At 40.8% G+C, this 24,461-nt stretch overlaps 1 protein-coding gene across 1 annotated transcript in view; it reads left to right on the top strand.

The window, feature by feature from the left end:
- Window positions 1-24,461, top strand: part of LOC131134589 (chloride channel protein 2) — an 80,376-nt gene that overhangs the window by 36,769 nt on the left and 19,146 nt on the right. Inside the window, exons 8-20 of the mRNA XM_078792908.1 lie at window positions 152-277; window positions 703-787; window positions 2,655-2,756; window positions 3,420-3,504; window positions 4,676-4,831; window positions 9,405-9,474; window positions 9,672-9,782; window positions 13,022-13,235; window positions 19,382-19,515; window positions 20,608-20,798; window positions 21,489-21,600; window positions 23,037-23,107; window positions 23,434-23,508. Of these exons, the coding sequence (XP_078649034.1) occupies window positions 152-277; window positions 703-787; window positions 2,655-2,756; window positions 3,420-3,504; window positions 4,676-4,831; window positions 9,405-9,474; window positions 9,672-9,782; window positions 13,022-13,235; window positions 19,382-19,515; window positions 20,608-20,798; window positions 21,489-21,600; window positions 23,037-23,107; window positions 23,434-23,508 (1,532 nt within the window). The remainder of the gene's footprint in view (window positions 1-151; window positions 278-702; window positions 788-2,654; window positions 2,757-3,419; window positions 3,505-4,675; window positions 4,832-9,404; window positions 9,475-9,671; window positions 9,783-13,021; window positions 13,236-19,381; window positions 19,516-20,607; window positions 20,799-21,488; window positions 21,601-23,036; window positions 23,108-23,433; window positions 23,509-24,461) is intronic.

Below are 24,461 nucleotides of genomic sequence, written 5' to 3' on the forward strand. Positions count from 1 at the left end.
GACATGATCGTATACTATAGTAGATAAAAGATGAATGTACTTTTAATTCGATACCATCTGTAATGTCATGCTATTGATCTTCTGATGTAATTTTCCACATAAAGCAATAAAACATGTTTTGATATTATTAGTATTGTCTGTGTGTATTCAGGTGTATTGTTCAGTATTGAAGTAACATCAACATTCTTTGCGGTGAGGAACTACTGGAGAGGGTTCTTCGCAGCAACTTTCAGTGCCTTCATTTTCCGAGTGCTTGCTGTTTGGAACAAAGATGAAGGTGAGACATATATGTGCGTGTGTGACTCTATTTTATGTCTTCATTGTGTGGCAAGTTTATCGAAAAGTCATGGTTAGCCGTTTGTAGAGTCACAGTACAGACCCCGCTTTTCTTTTCTCTCTTTAATTGCCATTGTTTGCTAGCAACAGAAACTAGTAAGCTAAATGGAATATGCACAATATGATCCATAGAACAAATTAATGGCGAGACACTTCTGCTAGCTGTCGACATAATACATACTGCTTTGCTCTTGTAATTCCAGTAAACACTTACCGTCGCATATTAACTTTTGCACAATTAAACACATCCGAAAAAGGAGTAAGAAGAAGCAGCGTTGATTTGATCCTAATTGTCAGTCCGTCTAAAGCGTTTTCACATCAGATGGTGCCTTAAACATTTTCTATAATTTTTTTATTTATTTCCAGAGACCATCACAGCCCTTTTTAAAACTCGCTTCCGGCTAGACTTTCCATTTGACCTACAGGAACTTCCAGCTTTTGCGGTCATTGGGTGAGTTTGACTGGGGGGAGGGGAGGAGGATTCCTATTCTTTTCGGTGAAGCCATAACTTAATAGAATTTTTTTGTGATTTTTATTGATTTTGTTTATTGTATGTATTTTTTTTATTTATTATATAATTACTTGAGTGGTTAGCGCGTAGACCTCACCGCTAGGAGACTAGGAGACAGCTAGTTCAATCCCACCCTCGGCCATCTCTGTGTGGAGTTTGCATGTTCTCCCCGTGCATGCGTGGGTTTTCTCCGGGTACTCCAGTTTCCTCCCACATTCCAAAAACATGCTAGGTTAATTGGCGACTCCAAATTGTCCATAGGTATGAATGTGAGTGTGAATGGTTGTTTGTCTATATGTGCCCCTATGATTGGTTGGCCACCAGTCCAGGGTGTACCCCGCCTCTAGCCCGAAGACAGCTGGGATAGGCTCCAGCACCCCTCACAACCCTTGTGAGGATAAGCGGTAGAAAATGAATGAATGAAAATGAATGATTGGAGACTATCCTTTACAAAGACTAACAGTCCATAACACAAAAGTCCAGAACAACATTCAATAGACACAATAAAATGCTAATTCATTCATAACCTTTAGCACTGTGTGTGTTTGTGTGTGCTTGACTTTACAGAACCAATTTCCTGACCGTAGGATAAATTCCAAACTGGAATCAATATCTCCCTTGTGTTAATTCTCTGTAGTCGTTATGCGTCATCATTCATGGATAATTTATCCGGCAACAGTTGCTAGCGCGCTGAGGGTTGTCCTATTTTATCCTACCTTTGCTGGGGGAGCTTTACATGCTCCGTGAATGAGACTGTGGGTTCAGACGAGAAAGTTAATGAAAAAGTTTTCCATCTAGTTATTTTTGTGGAAGCTTGAATGGAGGTGTTGACACCCAAAAAGCTATGCGGATGACATACGGCGTATATTTTGTGCTTGCCAGCACCCCTTTTTATTTTGCTATTGTTTGTGTGTGAGTATGTCTATGAACGAGTGGACCAGTCAATGCTATTTCCATCTTTGCCCGGCTAATGCATGTCAAGTGCGAAGATTTGTCAGTTTTTGCGGTAATGATGACGTTAACAAGATGAGAAAACACTGACATAAACCAGTACTTCTCAGTTATTTTCTGTCATGCCCCCACCCCCCCTTAAGGACAGAAACTTTTTCGCCCGCCCCTAGTCCTCAATAATATCTATAATATCTATACTGTATAGACAAAATGCAGAGCGTACACGTGTATTCAGGAATTAAATTGCACGTTGAGTACTATAAATTTGTACATGTTGGCGGACGAGTGGTTAGTGCGCAGACCTCACATCTAGGAGACCCGAGTTCAATCCCACCCTCGGCCATCTCAGTGTGGAGTTTGCATGTTTTCCCTGTGCATGCGTGGGTTTTCTCCGGGTACTCCGGTTTCCTCCCACATTCCAAAAACATGCTAGGTTAATTGGCGACTCCAAATTGTCCATAGATATGAATGTGAGTGTGAATGGTTGTTTGTCTATATGTGCCCTGTGATTGGCTGGCGACCAGTCCAGGGCGTACCCCGCCTCTCGCCCGAAGACAGCTGGGATAGGCTCCAGCACCCCCTGCGACCCTCGTGAGGACAAGTGGATTTGTTATCATGGCAGGCCTACTCAGATTTGTATTGTATGTTAACCGTAAATGTACACAATCTGAAACGTTTTAACGTCAATTTATGTTAACTAAAAAACATGGTAACCGGGGCGTACGCTAACCAAGGTTCCACTGTATGCTCCACTAAAATGTCCACTAAAAGTATGTTCATAGCCGTAATGCTGTACTGTTATTTACTGTATACTATATAGCCGATGTTGCTTTAATGTCTCTGTCTGTCTGTGCAGAATTGCCAGTGGTTTTGGTGGGGCTTTGTTTGTCTACCTCAACCGACTGATTGTCCAGTTCATCAGGAAACAGAAGGCCATCAACAGATTCCTCATGAAAAAGTGAGCCGAACAAAAAAAACATAATAGCATCGATTTACGCCTAATGCTGCATCGAAAGGCAAGGGCACACAAGGCTGTTTACAGGCTTCGACGGCTGCCGTTTTTGTAGTCACGAGACAATCGCTCACTTTATAACTTTGATGAGAGTCTAGACTACACTTCAGTTATTCAAGATTGTTTTCTTTTTTTTTCTTACTGGTTGTAAAGGCAGCATTAAATTTACACATATTGCAAAATGTTGACAGCAAATGAAGCTACGTTTCATTGAACATTTTGTATCCTCATAGTAATTGGATTATGAAGCACACACTTATTTGACACTGAACATATTTTGGTATTATGGAGAACATGTGTACAGTTCAAGTTAGTGAAAATAATGCAGCATTCTGATTGTATTACTTAAGGCATTACTTAAGAATCAAGGTCATGCAAATGTGTATTATGAATCTTGTGTAAAACTTCCCCGGTTCTGTGCCCCCATAGAAAACATGAACATGACATTTTTTTACACGGCAAAGACTTTTTTGGACTTTAACCCCAAAAAATAGTACTGTAATTGTATTTTAGGTTCACACTGAAATTTCCTCACTTTTTTGTGACTAGTATATATTTTTATTCCAGCCTCTCTGTCTGTTCTCTCCTTATTGTTAATCTCTCCCTCAGACGTCTTCTGTATCCAGCACTGGTAACTCTGCTTGTGTCCACGCTAACATTTCCCCCTGGGTTTGGACAATTCATGGCTGGCAAGGTAGGTGTCCTCCACTTCAACCACTGAGACTGTTTTTTTTTGTGGGGGGCAAAACCAAGAATTGGATGCACAACTGTATTTATTTTTGATTTACTCCTATTTAGACGGAAGAAACAATGTCTGTTGCATAATCATGCCATGCTGAAAATTATGATTTAAATCATTAAGGGCCCAAAATGAATGGCATTTATGCACATGGGTGTATGTAAACACCACCACAGTGCATGAGGTCTGCAAGTCTAATATAGACAAAGCATTTTGTATTATTAGCAATAATGTATTATTAAAATATTTTTGAAAAAATGCAAATACAATTCAAATGATTCAATTCGATGATCGATAATTTGTATTATGACTTGGGCTCCCAAGCACATAATAACATAATAATTTGAACATGCATCAGATTACAATTGAGCGCATCTGGTACTTATACAATTAGTAACTGTTACATTTGTTCACTTCCTGCCTTTCTAATATAATTTAGGTATATATACGTATATATTTTTTTGTTTTGTATTTTTATTTATTTTTTGTCACGTACCGAAGTACGAGGTGATATGACCATCCAATGACATAATGGGTGCCATAGTAAGTGTCAATATAGTGATATATATAGCGCATCATGACTGGTTCAAGACTCTCCATCCTTGTATTTAGCAAACATCAATATATGCAGGCCTTCTGAATTTGCTTATGAGGCAAAGTGGAGCTTTTGATGCTTCAACCCGGCCTACACTACCCTACTCCTCCTAAAACCCTCCTCTGGAGCGTGCATGCAAAATGTTTTATCTGAAAACTCCCTCTCTCGTCCACATACACCATCTTAAAAGATCAACTTCAGAAAAAGTCATCCTCTTAATCTCGCTGCCTGCAGTCTTAAATCTTCTTTGACATTTCTTTGTACCATATCAGCAAATCACACCATTTCCCAAAAGTCAGATGAACTCAGTTTTAAATTGAAAGAAATGCATCATTTCTTAAGGCAAAAAATGTGTGCTATGTTAAAAAAAAAAAAAAAAAAAAAAACTTTTATCAGAATAAAACTTCCTCACCCTTGGGACATACAGTAAGTCTGTGAACATTGTAGTACATACTGTAACGTTTTCAATTCACCAACACTATTATTTCCTGAATGTAAAGAACACTAACAAATGCAGGGTTTTGTTTGTAGCTGACACAGAAAGAATCTCTGGTGACATTACTTGACAACCGGACTTGGGCCAAGCAGGGCATTGCAGAAGAGTTTGACTACATTGGACATTCTCAAGCATGGAAACATCCGCAGGTCAACGTCTTTGTCACGCTGGTTCTCTTCATTGTCATGAAGGTAAGAGTACAAATGTCTGCTGGAACCGCAATTAGCGTCATTAATCCATCCCTGAAGGTCCCACTCTAACCGAAACACATTGTAACTGAATCCGATTGTCCCATAAGAGTTCATGTCAATCCAATTGAAGACAAAAATGTTAACACAAAACACATAGTTTTAAATACAAATATAACTTCTTTGCAAGCAAAAACGTCTTCAATGGTGTTAAAAGTAACCGTAAATGTTAATTAATTAACCTTTGTTTACATTATGTTGCACCGGCTACAGAACTTTGGAGACGGTTTCTCATTCAGTGCAATGACAAAGTGTCTCCGATCCGACTGGTTCTGGTTCTTTTTTTTTATTTACAATATGCCTGAATAGGTTTGGTGTACAGCGGGGGTCTGACGGGGTGTCACAGTCCATAAAGATAATGCGTTGTGGCCCCATACTTGAGATCAAAGTTTAGTATCCACGCATCCTGGGTATTTCGTATTAATATTATATACTGCGTATTGAGGCAAACTTAAGTGTATGGGAGGCCGTTTAGGTCAAAACACATCAAACATCTGCACACACACTTACAATGTACTCAAACACACACTGATTTTTGGCACATATGCCCCAAAACAGGGCAAAACACATGAAAAATTTGTACACACAAACACAATTCTCATACACACGCACGTTAAAAAAACGTGTACATACACAGGAGTAGTAGTTTTCTGTGTGAATGGTGATCCGTGTGAATATTATATCTGTGTGTGCGTGTTTATTTGCGTGTATGTGCCTGTTGTCGGTGTGTGTACACAGCTTTTTAAAGTGCGTGTGTGTGAATCGTGTTTGTGTGTACAGATTTTTGATGTGTTTTACCCCTTTTTGGGGGCATATGTGCCAAAAATCAATGTGTGTTTGAGTACATTGTGTGTGTGCAGATGTATGATGTGTTTTGCCCGAAATGGCCTTCCATATAAGTGCCACAAGAGATGACACAGTGAAATGAACACGAACTACATAAAGTAAACACACCATAACAACTCCTACTATTACTACTATGGTGAACAATAAGCAACAACTTAAACACATAACTTTAGCAACTTTTTATAAAACGAGTTTCACAGGGCATGCTGGGAAGCGTGCATGTAATATTTACATTTCTATATGTGAGAAACTCCTCCAGATTCACATCTTTTTTTATTAGTTTTGTCACCAACATATCTCAAGGAGCTGCACTCACCATCTGTCTGTGCGTCTGTACTGAATTTTTTCCACTTTCCGAAAAGTACACACATGCCAGAATGTTACATCACACACACACACACACACACACTGCATTCACAAATAATCTGTAATGTCTATGCCTAATTACAGCCTTTGGTTTTCTTGGACTCAGCATGGTGATTTTCAAAGGCGAGATTGCTCCCCCCCCTTCTCCGTCTCTGTAATGAATAGTTGTTTTATGCATCATGGCAGCCATCTTGCACTGGTGCTTGTTTCTTCACAAGAAACTTTAATTCCAGCTACCAAACTTTGTACCCAGGGGCCCTTGCCTACACATCCACAAATAATGCTGACTTAATCAGAAATATCTGTAACATTATTTATATTGACAGTGTGCATACACACACATACACACACACACCGGCATTTGTCTGCAAGACTTTAACTGCAATCTATTGTCATTGTGGTGCTGCAAGAGTCGAAACTGTAGACCAACTCACCTACATAAGTAAACATGAGCGTGGCCGAGCCACAAAGAGTAAACAAGTTATCAGATTACATGACATTACATCATCTTCTGCTAGTTGAACCGTTTCTTCCACCTTCCAAGAGTTTTACATAACATCGGGGGTTGACACGTGGGCACCACCATGGACACATGGCGCTCACCCCCGCACCCCCCCCCCCCCACGCTCACGTGTTGCTCGAGAACTCTAACTAGTAAGAATGAAGGAACGGGATGAATACAAATTTACAGAGAAATTAAATGTAAGTTTACAGAAAAAGCGATTGTTGCCAAAGATAGAATGTGGCAGGGAAAGCAACAAGGACACAACATTGTGTTTCGCTTATAGTCATTTCTCGAATTCGATATAATTCAAGTGCTAACACCAATGTACTTGTGTGGGATGCAGGGTGTGAAAATGACAGCCGTGTTGGGTTACAGAAGAAGATCTATTACTTTGCCGTGGCAGCCAGCCTTAATTACAGCTAAGTATAGACAGAGGTGGAAGGAGCAGGAAAGAGAGGAAGAGGGCTGGAAACATGCAGGGATGGGGAGACAGAGCAATAACTGTAATTAAGAAGTCTATTTGAAACCTGCACATAATTACATTGATGAGGTTTCTTTTAATGTCTTTCATGTACACTAATTTGAAAGTCATGGTTTATACATGCAAACATGGAATGGCATTCATTCTCAGGAAAAGTTGGCTGTGAACACCAGACCGTGTCGATAAAATGTGTAGTGTCACAAGATAATAAATATTTTAATTAATGACACAATTGCATGCAAGCCTCACAGCTCGGAGACCCGAGTTCAATTCCACCCTCGGCCATCTCTGTGTGGAGTTTGCATGTTCTCCCCGTGCATGCGTGGGTTTTCTCCGGGGACTCCGGTTTCCTCCCATATTCCAAAAACATGCTAGGTTAATTACCGACTCCAAATTGTCCAATACCAGTCCAAGGTGTACCCTGCCTCTCTCCCCGACGACAGCTGGGATAGGCTCCAGCACCCTCCTGAGCGTTAGAAAATGAACAATGAAAACAGTGTCCATATATTGTCATGTGCATGCGTCTGTTTTCCTCGCCTCTTGCTGCATTGGTTCTCTACCTAGATGGCGAACAGAGTGAGACCTCTTGTCAGTCATACAGGTAATGTAGAAATTAGGAGGGAAAAATGCAACAAAACATACTTCCCAACCTCAAACATATCCTCACATCCACATAGTTTTCTAATTTTGGGAGGGTTGGAAGGGGGCCTACACATCGAAATGCAGCACCTTCGTCCCGAGAGTAAACGCTCACTGCGCTGCTTGTAAATACACACAGAACAGCGCAAAATGGTGTGCGTTCACAGAAATTCATCGCAAAAGAAATGCTGCTCTTTAATACAGATTTCAAGAAATGCTGCAAATGTTAGACAGAACGAAATGTGAGAAATGTATTTCACAAACGCCTATTCCACAACAGATGACATTCATTCATTCATTTTCTATCACTTACCCTCACAAGGGTTGAGGCGGGTGCTGGAGCCTATCCCAGCTGTTTTCAGGTGAGAGGCAGGGAACACCCTGGACTGGTCGCCAGCCAATCACAGGGCACATATAGACAAACAAACATTCACACTCACATTCATACCTATGGACAATTTGGAGTCGCCAATTAACCTAGCATGTTTTTGGAATGTGGGAGTACCCGGAGAAAACCCACGCATGCACGGGGAGAACATGCAAACTCCACACAGAGATGGCCGAGGGTGGGATTGAACTCCGGTCTCCTAGCTGTGAGATCTGTGCGCTAACCACTTGACCGCCGTGCAGCCCGCTCTTTAATACAGATTTCAAGAAATGCTGCAAACGTTAGACAAAACCAAATGCCTGTGAGAAAAGTTATGTCACAAACGCCTATTCCACAACTTCACAATGGTGGAAGATGACATATTAAAGGAAATAGTGCATTATTATAATATATTCTAACTAAGTCTAAACCGTATATAATCTTAGTCATATTGTTTCCACACATTTTGTTCAATTCTTATTTACCAAAATTACATAAATGATATTACAGTGGTGTGATTGGCTGGCGACCAGTCCAGGGTGTACCCCGCCTCATGCCCGAAGACAGCTGGGATAAGCTCCAGCACCCCTGCGACCCTTGTGAGGATAAGCGGTAGAAAATGAATGAATGAATGAATATTACAGTGGTGATTTTATTAATTTCGTTGCCATACGACAGCTAGCGCACTCGAAAACCCAAGGTTTTAGCGAAATGTGAAAAAGTACTTTTCTGTTTCTTTTATGTAATTATGCAATCAGCTTCAGAAGTCACGCTTAGAGCTCCATCAACATGGTCACTCAACGCAAGCGCTCCTTTCCTGATGCATTCTACTCAGTTTCTCATGCAGACACACCATACAACACTCATCAACTGATCTTATGAAGGGATTTGTGTGCTGATTATCTTTAAGCAGCACTCGGAAAATAGTTTCTACTGGATGTGTGGATGATGCAAAATGTGTAAAAACCAAGCAAATGCAATGATTCCTTTTTTTTTTTTTTTTTAAACTAAAAGACACATGCCCAGATGGGTGATGACAATATTCTTCTTCTTCTCTCCTCATTAGCCATCTATTCAAATTACCTTGCACACGCTTGTTATTCAGAGCTCATTTGAAGGTCTTTGTCAAATTAAGAGCAAATGTGACAACTCGTTCTGACTTGAGCAGTAATCTCCGTATGGCCCCCATCCTTGTTGCTGGGAGAGGATTCTTCTCAGTGAAATTGCGATAGCAGACCAAAGCTAATTGAATGCCACCTTGTTTTTCGTTTCTTGGCTTTTCTTAACTCTCTTTATCTTTTTCCTTCCAAAGTTCTGGATGTCTGCTCTTGCCACAACAATTCCAGTACCCTGTGGGGCGTTCATGCCAGTATTTGTTATAGGTAGGTAATAATGCCAGCAGTACAACATTGCCAAGAGAAATACACATAGTACAATCCTAGTCTTTTAACCATATTTTTGAACCTCTACACGTGTGACTGGGCAAAGTGGGAAAAAAAAAAAACAAAAAAAAAAAACATTGCAGTGCAGTGCTTTCATGAATTGCTTCATTAAAATTCATTAAAATGTGATTGTTTAGGGGCAGCATTTGGTCGCCTGGTGGGAGAAAGCATGGCCGCCTGGTTCCCGGATGGTATAAACACAGACGGCACCATCTACCCCATTGTACCGGGAGGCTATGCTGTTGTAGGTGAGTAAAGGCATGCATTCTTATGTAAAGTCATGCTTTTCAATTACACCACAATATTTCAATATTGAACAAAGCTAAATTTGTTCTGAATCAGAAATAACTCCATACTCTTTATTGCTCTCTGGTTCTACCATATCTTACTTATTGTGTGGAAATATGGGGTAATAACTATAAAAGCAATCTTCACTCGCTAAATGTACTGCAAAAAAGGTCAGTAAGGATAATTAAGAAAACATACTAACTGCTTATTTCTAAAATCACAAATACTTCCTGATATAGTTAATCTTCAAATCTTCAAATAATGCATAAGGCTGAAAATAACCAATTACCTAAAAATGTCATCCAATACTTCTCTACAAGAGAGGAGAAATATGATCTCAAGGAAGAACTACATTTGAAACACTTATATGCTAGGACTACGTTAAAAAGCCATAGCATTTCAGTATGTGGAATCAAACTATGGAATGGATTGAGTAAGGAACTCAAACAATGCACAACGATGAGCCAATTCAAGAAACAATACAAGCAGTTGATGTTTGCTAAATACAAGGATGAAGAGTCTTGAACCAGTCATGATGTGCTATATATATCACTATATTGACACTTACTATGGTACCCATTATGTCATTGGATGGTCATCACCTCGTACTTCGGTACGTGACAAAAATAAAATTAAAAAAAAAAAAAAAAACTGAAACTATATTAGGAAAGCAGGAAGTGAACAAATGTAACAGTTACTGATTGTAAAAGTACCAGATGGAGGGGTAGGATTTAATGAGCTTTGCTTCTTCCTACTCCTTTTGGACATGTGGAACTGTGAACTGATTATGTGATGCATTCAATTGTAATCTGATGCATGTTTAAATGAAATTAAACCATTACCATTGTGGTTTAGTACAATCAACTCTCTGGTTTTTTGTATGTCCCAGTTTCCATAGTGATTACATTTTTGTCAAAATTGTCCCTAAAATTTTGACACATAACAAATTATCCTGTGTGCCCTGAACTGCATCATTCAGTGCTTTGATGATTCCATATACTTTTTGGTTCACTAGTTCAGCGAGACGCCACTAGCACAGAAGGCTACTACAGTTCTTAGATTTGGAAAGATTGCCTTAACTACTCCAAACACATTTCTTGTCATTACGGGCAAATGGCTCAGTCTCTGTCTCGTCTGAGCGTGACAATTTTTGTACAGAAAGAGTCTGACTTTGGTTTGAGCTTATAAATGTTGATTTTGGATCAGCGGCTTCTTGTTTGTAGAGCACAATTTCATTCCATGGTGTTAGACTGGCTTCATTGTAGAGCTTAACCATGGTGTTCCGCCATTTTCCAGTTCATATCAGGCTTGAGTCGGTCTTGAACAACCTCACCGATTTTCTGCATTTGCAACTGAACAGACTGAATGGGTATTTTATTATTTTTTATTCCGTTAAAAAAAAAAAAAAGAACTAGTGCTTTTGACCAGTTCGTTCATGACCGACACACCAAAACCAGTTGGAAACGTTTTCTTGTGAATGTAATATTGCTCTTTAACCAAGCAAAAATATGTTTTTTCCAATTACTCCATTAATCAAATACATTTTCTGTAGAATACTTGAGAACTAAAATATTCAATAGCTGCAGCCCGAGTTGCATACAAATGATTTCAAAGCTATTCTTTTAGGGTTATCCATTTATTGTTCATAGTCCAAGTGTAAGCGTCATCAGTTTCCCCTGTTTTCAGTTCTTGTCTAACTCTATTTATGTACACAAGTTCGATGCATCATGGTTGTTGTCATGGTGATTCCCATGTGGTTTACTGCAACCAACGATTGGGCCCTTGACATTCTGATGAGCCTCTTTAATTCAACTGAAGAGATTGCTAAATGTGAAGATGGGATGCAGCATCCATCAGAGGGAGAAAATAGGAAGCACATCAGCTATAATTAAATTACGTGGGAGAACAATGAAACCTCCAAGTTGGAATACCATTTATTTTACTTGGCTTTGTTCCCGCTTTCACTTTATTTTAATGCTTTCATTCCTCTGCTATTTTTTCCCCGAGTATTCATCTCAGTCTTTTGACAAGTCTAATTCATTTGGTTGGTTGAGCAGTGACGGCTTTCTTCACTCTGTGCTGCTCCAATGCAGCTTTTGTGTTGTTCTCGTCACAACACAATTACTCTAAAAATATTTGGAAATATTGAGCTTTTCTTTTCATTGAATTACAGGAAAATGCGTTCCTCCTAAAGGATGAGGGGGAATAGTAGAATACAAGATCGGTAATTGAGTTGGAGAGGTGCTCGGTTTGGTCAAAGAAACTGAAAACTTGAATGATGACCACTGCCATTTTGAAAAATTGGGTGATGACGTGTTTTTGTAGTTGTCCCGGGCAATATTGCTCTCATATGTTCTAAGAAATTTCTTGAGTTTCGAGAAAAAAAATACCGTATTTTCCCGACTATAAGTCACACTTTTTTCATAGGTTGGCTGTTCCTGCGACTTATACTCCAGAGCGACTTATAAATGAAAAAACTGTTTATGTTATATAAACGGACTGCATGACGGTTGCGTGGTTAGCGCATGGGCCACACAGCTAGGAGACCAGAGTTCGATTCCACCCTTGGCCATGTACTCTAGAGCGACTTATAAATGAAAAAACTGTTTGTTACATAAAGGGGCTGCACGGCGGACTAGTGGTTATTGCACGGGCCACACAGCCAGGAGACCAGAGTTCAATTCCACCCTCGGCCATTTCTGTGTGGAGTTTGCATGTTCTCCCCATGCATGCGTGGGTTTTCTCCGGCTACTCCGGTTTCTTCCCACATTCCAAAAACATGCTAGGTTAATTGGTGACTCCAAATTGTCCATAGGTATGAATGTGAGTGTGAATGGTTGTTTGTCTATATGTGCCCTGTGCTTGGCTGGCCACCAGTTCAGGGTGTACTCTCGCCCGAAGACAGCTAGGATAGGCTCCAGCACCCCCCCCAAGTAGTTTATAAAATAAATAAATTACCTGCAAAAAATGCGACTTATGTATGTCTTTTTTTGACCTAATGATGCATTTTTGGCCTTATGCGACTTATACTCCGGAGCGACTTATAGTCAAGAAAATATGTTATACCTTATTTTCAGTCATAAAATGTGGCACATTGCCCATGGTGGTAATGTCTATGTGAATCATAGTTTCTGTGCTGTATTTTTACAGTAACTGTACATTCGGTTGCTCACCTCACTGTCCTGTCGCCCACGTTCAGGTGCAGCAGCCCTGTCAGGAGCAGTCACCCATACAGTTTCCACTGCAGTGATTGTGTTTGAGCTGACTGGGCAGATCTCTCACATCCTTCCTGTGATGATCGCGGTGATTCTGGCCAACGCTGTAGCACAGTCCCTGCAACCCTCCCTGTACGACTCTATCATCCGTATCAAGAAGCTGCCATATCTCCCAGAGCTGGGCTGGGGGCACCATGAGTAAGTGGTCCACTTGTAGAGAAACACTCATATACTATTGCGACATGTCTGAGCTGTGATATGGCAGCTGCTGCGATGTTTTCTGCAGGACCCTTGTCTGCAGTCTAAGTAATATCTTCCATATGAATTCCAAATGAGCCAATTTGTTGATTATCAAAAGTACCCAGGGAGGTGACAGCTGGCAATGGTTTTAAATTTCTATTAGTGTGTTTTAGACTGAGATTATGTGTAGTTTTACTGTTTCTGGAGACTGGAATCATGAAGGATGTGTGCTTTTACAAGGAGGCAGTTAGTTTCGAGGTGTCGGGCTCAATAGTTGACTGTCGCATAGCTTTTCATTGGCTTTACTCTGTTAAATAATTTATAGCAACTGCACAATACTGAGACCAGGACTCGCAGCTGCTGGGTGTTCTCTGAGCTCAGCTAAAAAGCATAAAATTTCCTTTTTATTGGGCTACGGTCGCCCCGAAGGTCTGGTCAATTTCTGATTCAGGCCTTGTTCCGATGTAGATATAAATCTGCTATATACTATGTTGCTGGTACAGCTGCCGTAACACTCCTCTTCACTCTTTAATTGCCATGTGTATCGTCTGGAACTGCTTATTGTTAGGGCTGCACGGCGGTCGAGTGGTTAGCGCACAGACCTCACAGCTCGGAGACCCGAGTTGAATCCCACCATCGGCCATCTCTGTGTGGAGTTTGCATGTTCTCCCCGTGCATGCGTGGGTTTTCTCCGGGTACTCCGGTTTCCTCCCACATTCCAAAAACATGCTAGGTTAATTGGCGACTCCAAATTGTCCATAGGTATGAATGTGAGTGTGAATGGTTGTTTGTCTATGTGCCCTGGCGACCAGTCCAATGTGTACCCTGTCTCTCGCCGGAAGACAGCTGGGATAGGCTCCAGCACTCCCTCAACCCTTGTGAGGGTAAGCTGTAGAAAATGAATGAATGAATGAACATTTCGTTCTGTCCAACATTTGCAGCATTTCTTGAAATCTGTATTAAAGAGCAGCATTTCTTTTGCGATGACTTTCTGTGAACGCACACCGTTTTGCGCTGTTCTGTATGTATTTACTTTGCCAACCAAGCGGCTCAGTGAGTGTTTACTCTCGGGACGAAAGTGCTGCATTTCGATGTCTAGGTCTCCCTCCCCCAAAAAATTAGAAAACTGTGTGGATATGTTTGAGGCTGGGAAGTATGTTTTGTTGCTTTTTTTCCCTCCTAATTTCTACATTACCTGTATGACTGACAAGAGGTCTCACTCTGTTCACCATCTAGGTAGAGAACCAATGCAGCAAGAGGCGAGTAAAACAGACGCATGCACATGACAATATACGTTTACATTGTCGGATTCATTCATTCATTTTCTAATGCTCACAAGGGTCGTGGGGGGTGCTGGAGCCTATCCCTGTGCCTATGTGCCCTGTGATTAGCTGACCACCAGTCCAGAGTGTACCCCGCCTCTTGCCTGAAGACAGCTGGGATAGGCTCCAGCACCCCCTGCAACCTTCATGAAAATGAATGAATGAATATTTATTGTTACATTTGTTGCCAAATGATTAGGTGGCAACCATAGCTTGGATGCATCAACTTTAAATTGAGAGTAATTCGGGGAAAACTGCTCATTCAATGTGCCATTTGTTTATCATTGTGTATGGCCTTGCCCTGAGGAGCCTCCTCTTGGTTCTTGGTCGTGACTTGCATCACTTTTTCTTCATCTGCACCTCATTTGACCCTGGCAAGCCATGTCTTCATTAGGTATTCCCCTCAGCTTTCTTCCCCTGTGTTCCTTCTTATCTGTGGTGACCTTATGGGCTCATCAGCCCATTTTCACACTCTGCCCAATGTACTCATTGCAGTTTTGTAATCTAGGAACACAATGACTGCATGTAGTTGTACACATACACGTACATAGATGCCGTAACAGAAATTCTCATAGCCTGAAAATCTTGTTTGTGAAACAGAATACAGTAAATGTATAAGTTTTAGCCTCTGATTTTACTGTGAGACTTTCAAAGTCCCATCAGGATTCTTGTCAACCTCTGATGAGAGCAGATTGTTTTTGGAAATTCCATTAATACATCCTATGGGCGGAAATGTAGAACAATAAACCACTCTTACTTAGTTTTGATGTCCAGAGTGTCATAAAAGTCAGTGGCTCTCACAGTGGTGAAAATATTAGGAGACATAATGAAAAAATACAATGGAAAATTGGACAGACGTTTTTATTGAACTGAGTCACAAACAATGCAGGTGTTACGAAATATTTATTGCCCACAGATATTATTGTCGACATGTTTTGTTTTGAAACTAAATACACTATTGTTATAACATACTGTATAATGATCAGATTAAATAATTAGTACTATTTCACAGTTTTTCTCTTATTTACTTGTCTTTGTCTATTTATCATTTCAAGCACAATTTACAAATTGTCATCTCAATTGCTGACTATTGGTGAATAAACTACTCTGCTGGGAATAATGCATTATGGGAAGCAGTTAAAATAGTTGCTGTTTTTTTATGTTAAACTCATATTGTTGTCTTGTATGTTTCTTAGCTACCTTTTATGTGTTAGTTGCTGTGTGATGATTTTAGCCTTCTGTCTAAGATGACACTGTGAGTCACTGTGAGGATCGATAAGCTCATTGTGAGTTTTTTTCCTCACTCCTGATTGGCTCCTGGTTCTCATGGACTTCTCATGTGCGTGCCACAATGTATTTTTATGACTTGGATATATACAGCCTTTTTTCTCTCTAAATTTAGTAGGTGCGACTTAAACGTTGGTGCGTTTTGGCCACTTAATGATTTATTTACACAAAGTATATCTTTAATGGGCTCTACAGCGGATCAGTGGTTAGTGTGAAGGCCTCACAGCTAGGAGACCCGAGTTCAATTCCACCCTCGGCCCTCTCTGTGTGGAGTTTGCATGTTCTCCCCGTGCATGCGTGGGTTTCCCTCCCACATTCCAAAAACATGCTAGGTTAATTGGTGACTCCAAATTGTCCATAGGTATGAATGTGAGTGTGAATTGTTGTTTGTCTATATGTGCCCTGTGATTGGCTGGCCACCAGTCCAGGGTATACCCTGCCTCTCGCCCGAAGAAAACTGGGATAGGCTCCAGCACCCCTGCGACCCTTATGAGGATTTAATGGATTTAATGGTTTTTAAAAGCAAGAATGTGGTACATAAGTTCAAATTTGTCTATTTTCACAGGCTAAAAATGATAGGTCTTTTGATAGCTATATATACAAAAATCATTGCACTTTTCCTGAGCGTTGTAGAAGATAAAGAAAGACTGCAAAATATAACCCAGAGTACATGGCTGTGGGATTGCAGAGGGAATGAGACACGGTAGGTGGTGCAGCGTCCTCCAAGCTGAATGTGTTTTTCACTCAAACTGGAAAATATCCATATCACACCCACGCCTCCACCTACCCACACAGGAACACTTGCGTAACGCCAGGCTGTGTGACATGCTCATGAGTCCATTGGTTTACATGTTCACATTGATGAAAGAATTGAATGTATCGATTGTTATTGCAATTATGAACATGCATATTTTTACACCCTATTTTTACACATTAGAGTATCCAAAACTGTCCTTTCTGCTTTTGAGGAGCATTTTAGAAAAGTGTGGGAACAGTTACAGCGCATAACACCACTCTGAATGCATGCGAGTGTGTCGAAGTATGTTGACTGTCATGTTTCGTCAGACTGTGCTGTCCAATTTTAAGGGAATTGCCCGTAGTTCCTGTCATTGTCTTCGATAATTGCAAGCGTCTTTTATCACATTCCTCATCCACACACACTCGTATCAGTTCTCTCTGCCACCACACAGTATCAATGACCCTTAAGCCTGGATTTATGAGATCCGTTATCTCTTGCTCAAATCTGTTAGCGGAGGCTTACAGCAAAACTGATGAGCATTGAATTACCTTGCCATGTAGGGGGGAGGGCTCGATTTAAACGAAAACCAATCAGATTTTATCGGGTTTGAATACAGTATAGAAGGTGGGGTTTTTTTTTTAACTTCCTGGTCCTGAGTTGAGGCACCTAAATGTGTCTCACAACTTCTGAGTCAGTGAAACTCAAGTCTTTATCGAGTACCCGTCAGTCATTGCAACTCAAGTCTTCTTTGAGTTCCAATGAGTTAGTAAAACTTGAATTTTTGTGGCTCACCCATGAGTCATTGAAACTCGAGTCTTCTTGAGTATTTGTGAGTCAGTGAAACTCGAAAGTCGTCCTCTGGTACCCGTGTGTAACATCCAAATCCACAGTCCAAATCAAACTCAAGCCTTCGTCAAGCACACACGAGTCATTGAAACTTGACTTTCATTCAGTATTTGTGAGTCAAAACGAAATTGGAGCCTTCCTGAGTACCCGTGAGTCAGTGAAACTCAAATCTTCTTTGAGTAACCATGAATCAGTGAAACTCAAGTTTTCGTTGAGTACCAACAAGTGGTGGGCAAAACCGTTAATTTCAGTGAACTGGATCATTCTGGTTCATTCACCAAAAAGATCCGTTCATTTCAGTCAATTGGTCATTAGCCTGTGATCTCCTCCGGTGCATGGACCCGGTCAGCTGTGTCGAGTCAGTCCGTTCACTCATGTTCACATTCGTTCCGACTCAACAACACGTGATGACTAGTGGTGTGTCGGTCAAGAACGAACGGGTCAAAAGAACTAGTTCCGACAGTGTCTCTCGGTTCCAGGTCTTTCAGTCAGCTAACCCCACCCACCCACAGAGCGAGGCATGACGATAGGATAAGACAGGCAAGCACGAAGATTGTCCCATCCTGCAAAAGGAACGGTGAACTGACTCTCCAGCCAATCAAGAAAAAAAAAAATTGCAACTGAACGGACTAAACGGGTATTTTAGGGGCGGTGACCTCGTTCATTATGTCCACAAAAAAAGAACCAGTTCTTTTAACCCGTTTGTTCATGACCAACACACCACTAGTACCAACAACATTCAAGTTTTCCTCCAGTACCAGTGAGTTAGTGAAATGTGTCAGTAAGTGAAATAAATGAGTACCCGTGAGTTATTGCATCAAGCTCACATGCGTTGAGGAAATTGTGGGGCCAAAGTACAAGTACACTGGCAAGTTTCCATGTTGTACTGTACCCAGAACTGTCAATGAAAGAAGCAACTTGAAATGTTAGTTGTTTGAGTTTGTGTTTTGTATTTTTTCATGAGCCAGCAATTTTCATTTTTCAAAAAAAAAGTCCAAGAGTGAACCCCCTCTCGACAACTCATCTCCATCTATGCACATGATAATTCATTCATTCATTCATTTTCTACCGCTTATTTTCACAAGGGTTATGGGACTGGTGGCCAGCCAATCACAGGGCACATATAGACAAACAACCATTCACACTCACATTCATACCTATGGACAATTTGGAGTCGCCAATTAACCTAGCATGTTTTTGGAACGCGGGAGGAAACCGGAGTACCCGGAGAATACCCATGCATGCACGGGGAGAACATGGAAACTCCACATGAGATGGCTGAGGGTTGGATTGACACATGATAATTAGTTAGGAAAAATAATTCATGGTTAGCACACAGAGAGCATCCCTCAGGCTTTATCGGCTTGTCAAAAGCACGGTGATCCAGATGTTGACCACCAGCTTATTCAACCTTTCAGATGTCTTGCGTTGAAGAGTGTATTGTCATTAGGTTGACTTTGTATGAAAGAGAGGGCAATGTATTCCATTGAAAATGCAAGCAAAGCAATGTTGGCCGGAACCTGTTTGCTGGCACAAGTCGCGGGGGCTTGGAAGCTGAAACGACAAGCAACTGCTGCCTCGTTTGCAACTTTTGGCAAGCATGGACAGGAAGAGAGCTGAGTGTTTATGAGTGGTGTACAGTTCTGCTGATGCAAGTGTGTACTTGGCAATGCCGTCATTGCCGCTAACATCCGGAATGACATGTCGAGGCTCTTAACATTTTTTTTTTCTAGATTGACCAGTCAACTGAAGAATGATTGGGGCTGTCAGCTACACTTATGAGATTGAATATTAATTAAGGCAGATGCATGGGGAAAAAAAATAGTATCATGAAATGTCGATCAAATGTTAAAACTATCATAGCTGAAATTGGTCTTTTTTTATGTTTCTTCTGCTGTCCGTGTGCTCAGAAAGTACAATATCCGTGTGGAGGACATCATGGTGAGGGACGTGCGCTACATCACGCTCAACTGCTGCTACAGAGACCTGCATAATGTCCTTCTGACGGGTCACCTCAAAACTCTGGCTCTGGTGGAATCAGCTGGTAAGAGAGACAGAGACGTGCTGTTGTTGTCTTGTGGTCCAAAATTCTATGAATAAAAATATATTTAACCCAAAGCCCTGTACCCCAAAAAACATAAACACGCAATTAAATTTTATATATTTAATGAATGTAATGGGCTGCACGGCGGTCAAGTGGTTAGCGCGCAGACCTCACAGCTAGGAGACCAGGGTTCAATTCCACCCTCGGCCATCTCTGTGTGGAGTTTGCACGTTCTCCCCGTGCATGCGTGGGTACTCCGGTGTCCTCCCACATTCCAAAAACATGCCAGGACTCCAAATTGTCCATTAAGTTAAGTTAATGACTTTCTAAATATGATTTAATTATTAGAGATCATGTGATAGCACCCCTATAGTCACCTCAATCTGTTTTTCTATGACGCTTGCTAGGGTAGCTATAGAAGTTTGTGTGAAAGCACACACTGAGTGATGCATCCTGGAAAATTGACAAGTTGGGTGGACGACCCTCTGCTCTTATCTTCATCCAACCCTTTGAATGAGCGACATTATCTAGCATTATTACCTCCATAGGTATGAATGTGAGTGTGAATGCTTGTTTGTCTCTTTGTGGTGTACCCCGCCTCTCGCCCGAAGACAGCTGGGATAGGCTCCAGCACCCCCGCGACCCTCGTGAGGATAAAATGACTCCACAACTCCATACAAAGGCCCAAACAAAGAGCATAACAGGTCCCCTTTAAATGGCTTATTTTCTGTGATTCTATCTGCTATATTGGGTAATATGACTATAAAGATGACTATAGGGATGTTATTTCATATCTGGAGGGCTCTCATTATGGTAAGCAATCAATAACCACAATAAATGAGGATGACTTGTGTTGGAAATATTTTTTTTTCCCTACACTGCAATTGCTTCCCTCTCTAGCGCCTTTTTTCCACTGTTTCCTTATTTGATGACGTTCTATGTTTTCATTCTCCCGGTTGATGCTCTCTGTCCTATTCATCATGCTAGTCACTGCCTTGCCTCTTAACTCATTGCAATGCATTTTCTAGCAACCCCTCTGGCGTCCTTTATATTAGTCTTTACCTTTTTGCCCTTCATCTATTTCTCACACAGCATCCATGATCCTCTTGGGTTCCATTGAGCGTGCTCAGCTCCAGTCGCTGCTCTCCCTCCAGCTAGGTCGCTCTCGCCGCCTCGATTTCATCAGAGAGCGGGACGCAGCAGAGAAGAAGCGGATGTCTGTCGTGTCCAACTCTGACTGCGAGGACGACCACCTACGAACAAGTCAGGAGGTCCGCTTCCAGGTCGGAGGTTATAGGGAATATGAACTGCTAGTTCAGAGGTCAACATCACAGATTTGTATCTAACTCGCAGTGCAAACAAAACCGACACTAATCAACTCAAATGGAACACATGATGTACCTTTAAAGAAAAACACTGTGTACAGCGTGGAACAAAGTTAGATGGTGCGTTCCAGGACCATCGAACAAAGTGGGAGGAGTCAACAACTTAAACATGCAAAATATTTGGGATATTTTTTTTAATAAAATAATGTCCATCCACATGAAATTTCATCTACAAATTATTAATTTGTCCAAAAAATTATTGCGCCTGCTTAGGGACCCCTTCCTTACAGCATACTTGGGGGTGTGAGGTTTTCTTTTACACATTCGAAAATACTACAACAATTTTTATAAAATTGGTTTATTTTGGAACTTAGATTAAAGTCTACATCAACAAAAGTAACCCCTGATTCATATTGAATTGAACATATTGTTTGTTTACTGTAAATTAGCATAAGCTAGCAAGTCAAACAAGCAAGTTACCAGTTAGCAAGTTCACCAAGCTCCCGATCTCATTCCAAATCACTGTTGTTGTAACAAGCCAAAACAACAATGTTCACTCTGTTCATTAAGTCAGTATCAATTAACGTTTAAAATTAGTTTTTAGGTTTTGTTCATGACTCACGTATCAATGTGTGTTTGTGTGTGTAGATATCCACAGAAGAATCATCTTTCAGCCCCACTCGTCCAATTCCTCAGAAGCCCCTTAAACCTGCTCTGAAGAGACCCTCGGTGGTAGAGCGGCCCACTGATATCCCCACCAGTAAGTCACTCTCCTACACATATGAATGTCATTTTTTTGCAAATGTCAGATGCATTAAGCACTGTAGGAAATGTACTGTAAGGATCATGATACTTTATCAGCATCTTTTAGAATAGATGATAGATTCCCGTATTTTCAGCACAGTAAGTCGCTACAAAGTGGCATCAGTCAAAAAAAAATGTCATGGAGAAGAGATAAACCTCTATAAGTCACTTTTACTTGTATCAAACTATCATCAGAGTGGGCTTTTTTAAATGAGTTTAGCTTAGTTTAGCTTAGTTTTGGTTAAGATCGAAAATTTTGGTAATTTTGGTTAAGATCGAAAATCCTCATATGAATGTCATTTTTTTGCAAATGTCAGATGCATTAGGCGATGTAGGAAATGTACTGTAAGGATCATGATACTTTATCAGCATCTTTCAGAATAGATAATAGATTCCCGTATTTTCAGCACAGTAAGTCGCTACAAAGTGGTATCAGTTCAAAAAAATGTGTAATGAAGAAGAAATAAACCTCTATAAGTCACTGGTATCAAACTATCATCAGAGTGGGCTTTTTTAAAATGAGTTTCATGGCACAGAGGGAGGGGCGATGTTGATATCAACAAGATACAAACTAAAGCTGCAGAAGTTGAAATAAGTCACAATTTTAGCTACGGTGTAGGTTTTGGTTAAGATCGAAAATTTTGGTAATTTTGGTGAAGATCGAAAATCCTCATTAGGGTCGCAGGGTTACAAAAAAGTCAAAATTTTTAGCTACAGTGTGGGTTTTGGTTAAGATTGAAAATGTTGGTAATTTTGGTTAAGATTGAAAATGTTGGTAATTTTGGTTAAGATCGAAAATTTTGGTTATTTTGCTTAAGATCGAAAATCCTCATTAGGGTCCAGGGGTATATATGAATGTCATTTTTTTTGCAAATGTCAGATGCATTAGGTGATGTAGGTAATGTACTGTAAGGATCATGACACTTTATCAGTATCTTTCAGAATAGATGATAGATTCCCGTATTTTCAGTACAGTAAGTCGCTACAGAGAATTTTGGTTAAAATCAAAAATTTCGGTAATTTTGGTTAAGATCGAAAATCCTCATTAGGGTCGCAGGGGTATATATGAATGTCATTTTTGTGTCATCAGAGTGAGCTTTTTTTTAATGAGTTTCATGGCACAGAGGGAGGGGGCGATGTTTATATCAACAAAGATACAAACTAAAGCTGCAGAAGTTGAAATAAGTCACAATTTTTAGCTACAGTGTGGGTTTTGGTTAAGATCGAAAATGTGGGTAATTTTGGTTAAGATCGAAAATTTTTATAATTTTGGTTAAATCGTCATTAGGGTCGCAGGGGTATGCTGGAGCCTATCCCAGCTGCCTGTAAGCTTCCTTCTTTGACAAGACAGCAATTTGAAGATCATTGTGAGATGATGGCTTTGTCTCGTAGGTCCACAGGACCAATCAGGCAACGCGCTAAAGAACCTGTTTTGTGCCAGTCCAGATGCAGAGCTCATGGAGGTAAAAGAACCTTGAATGCACCCAACAACATGACACCCCACACGCAGTGGCTGGCATCATACTCTTCACACATTCTTCACACTCCGATTATATCTCTCACGTACAGTTCTGTACACTCCACAGTACATTGCCTCCCACACGAGTCCAGAAAATACACACAATCTCTCAGCCAACCTCACACTTTTTCTACCTACCATATTCAAAATATCTCCTCTAAATAGCTTTTTTTGAAATGTATTATTTAAATCTGTGATTGTGTTGCTGTTTTTCACTGACCCTGCTGGTAAGTTTGTTCATGTTGTGTGCTTATGCTTGGTTGGTGGAAGAAAAACAACAACTTGGAGAGCCCCGCGTCTCCTGAAAACAGGAGGCCATCAAAACGGGTCCGGATATCCGTTGTGGTAAGAGCCGCCATTTGGAATATCCAAATACCCGGATTCCGCTCGGTAACAGGTTCATCAGCCAATCAGCAAATTTTCGCTTTGCCATTTCATACCAGGGTTAATCTCTTACCGCCGATGGTCTGTGAGCTGTGCCATTGTGCCAATATATTTTGAACCGCCTTTTTCTTGTTAAATCTGTAACCTGTCTGCTGATCTTCCAGGACTTCTTATTTGCTGCAATAATTGGCGTCGCTTAGTTCAATTCAATGTAAGCTGTTCTTATTGCTAAGAAAGTCAGCAAAGGTTACGGACGACATTTGACCACCTACATAACCACAACACCTTATGGTTGTCACTCACTTTTTGGTTTAGTTCTCAAGCCTCTTTTCAAATACACTGTACCTACTCGGGTTGCCACGTCTGTACTTGGATTTGTATGGGGAGTCCTGTTTTACACTTCAAAACAGTACTCCCCCACAAGTGATATTACTGGTGCAAAGGAGTATTAAACCTATCAGTCAAAGAAAGACACAAAATGGAACAATTGTTTAAAAAAAGTAAAGTCAAATTGATATAGTGCATTTTACACATGGATCGGGTCTAGAACCACGCTTCTTATACATTAGAGAGAACCAACTGGAACCCAGGCGATAGGGGCAAGGAAAAACTCCTTAGAGGGATTAAACATCAAACAAAACCCAAGCTCTGTGGAACAGCCGACTGTCTCGACTGGTTGAGTTGAGATAGAACGGCAGAGTGCAGGGACGGAAAGAAAACAGGATACAGGAGACCGACCCTGCAGTCTGGGCCTATGGTCTTGTGTTTTGCAAGACCATAGGCCTGAGTCTGTTGGCCATTTTACGGAGATAAATATTAGGATCTGACGGCATCCAGAAACCACCGTTGTGGTTTCAAAGTGTGGTCTGTGTCTACCTGAGTAGATACTCTGCAGTAGAAAAGAAGCTTGAGAG

This window comes from Doryrhamphus excisus, linkage group LG8 (assembly GCF_037039965.1).
Source record: "Doryrhamphus excisus strain RoL-2023G ecotype Guam linkage group LG8, RoL_Dexc_Guam_v1.1, whole genome shotgun sequence".
Lineage (NCBI taxonomy): Eukaryota > Metazoa > Chordata > Actinopteri > Syngnathiformes > Syngnathidae > Doryrhamphus > Doryrhamphus excisus.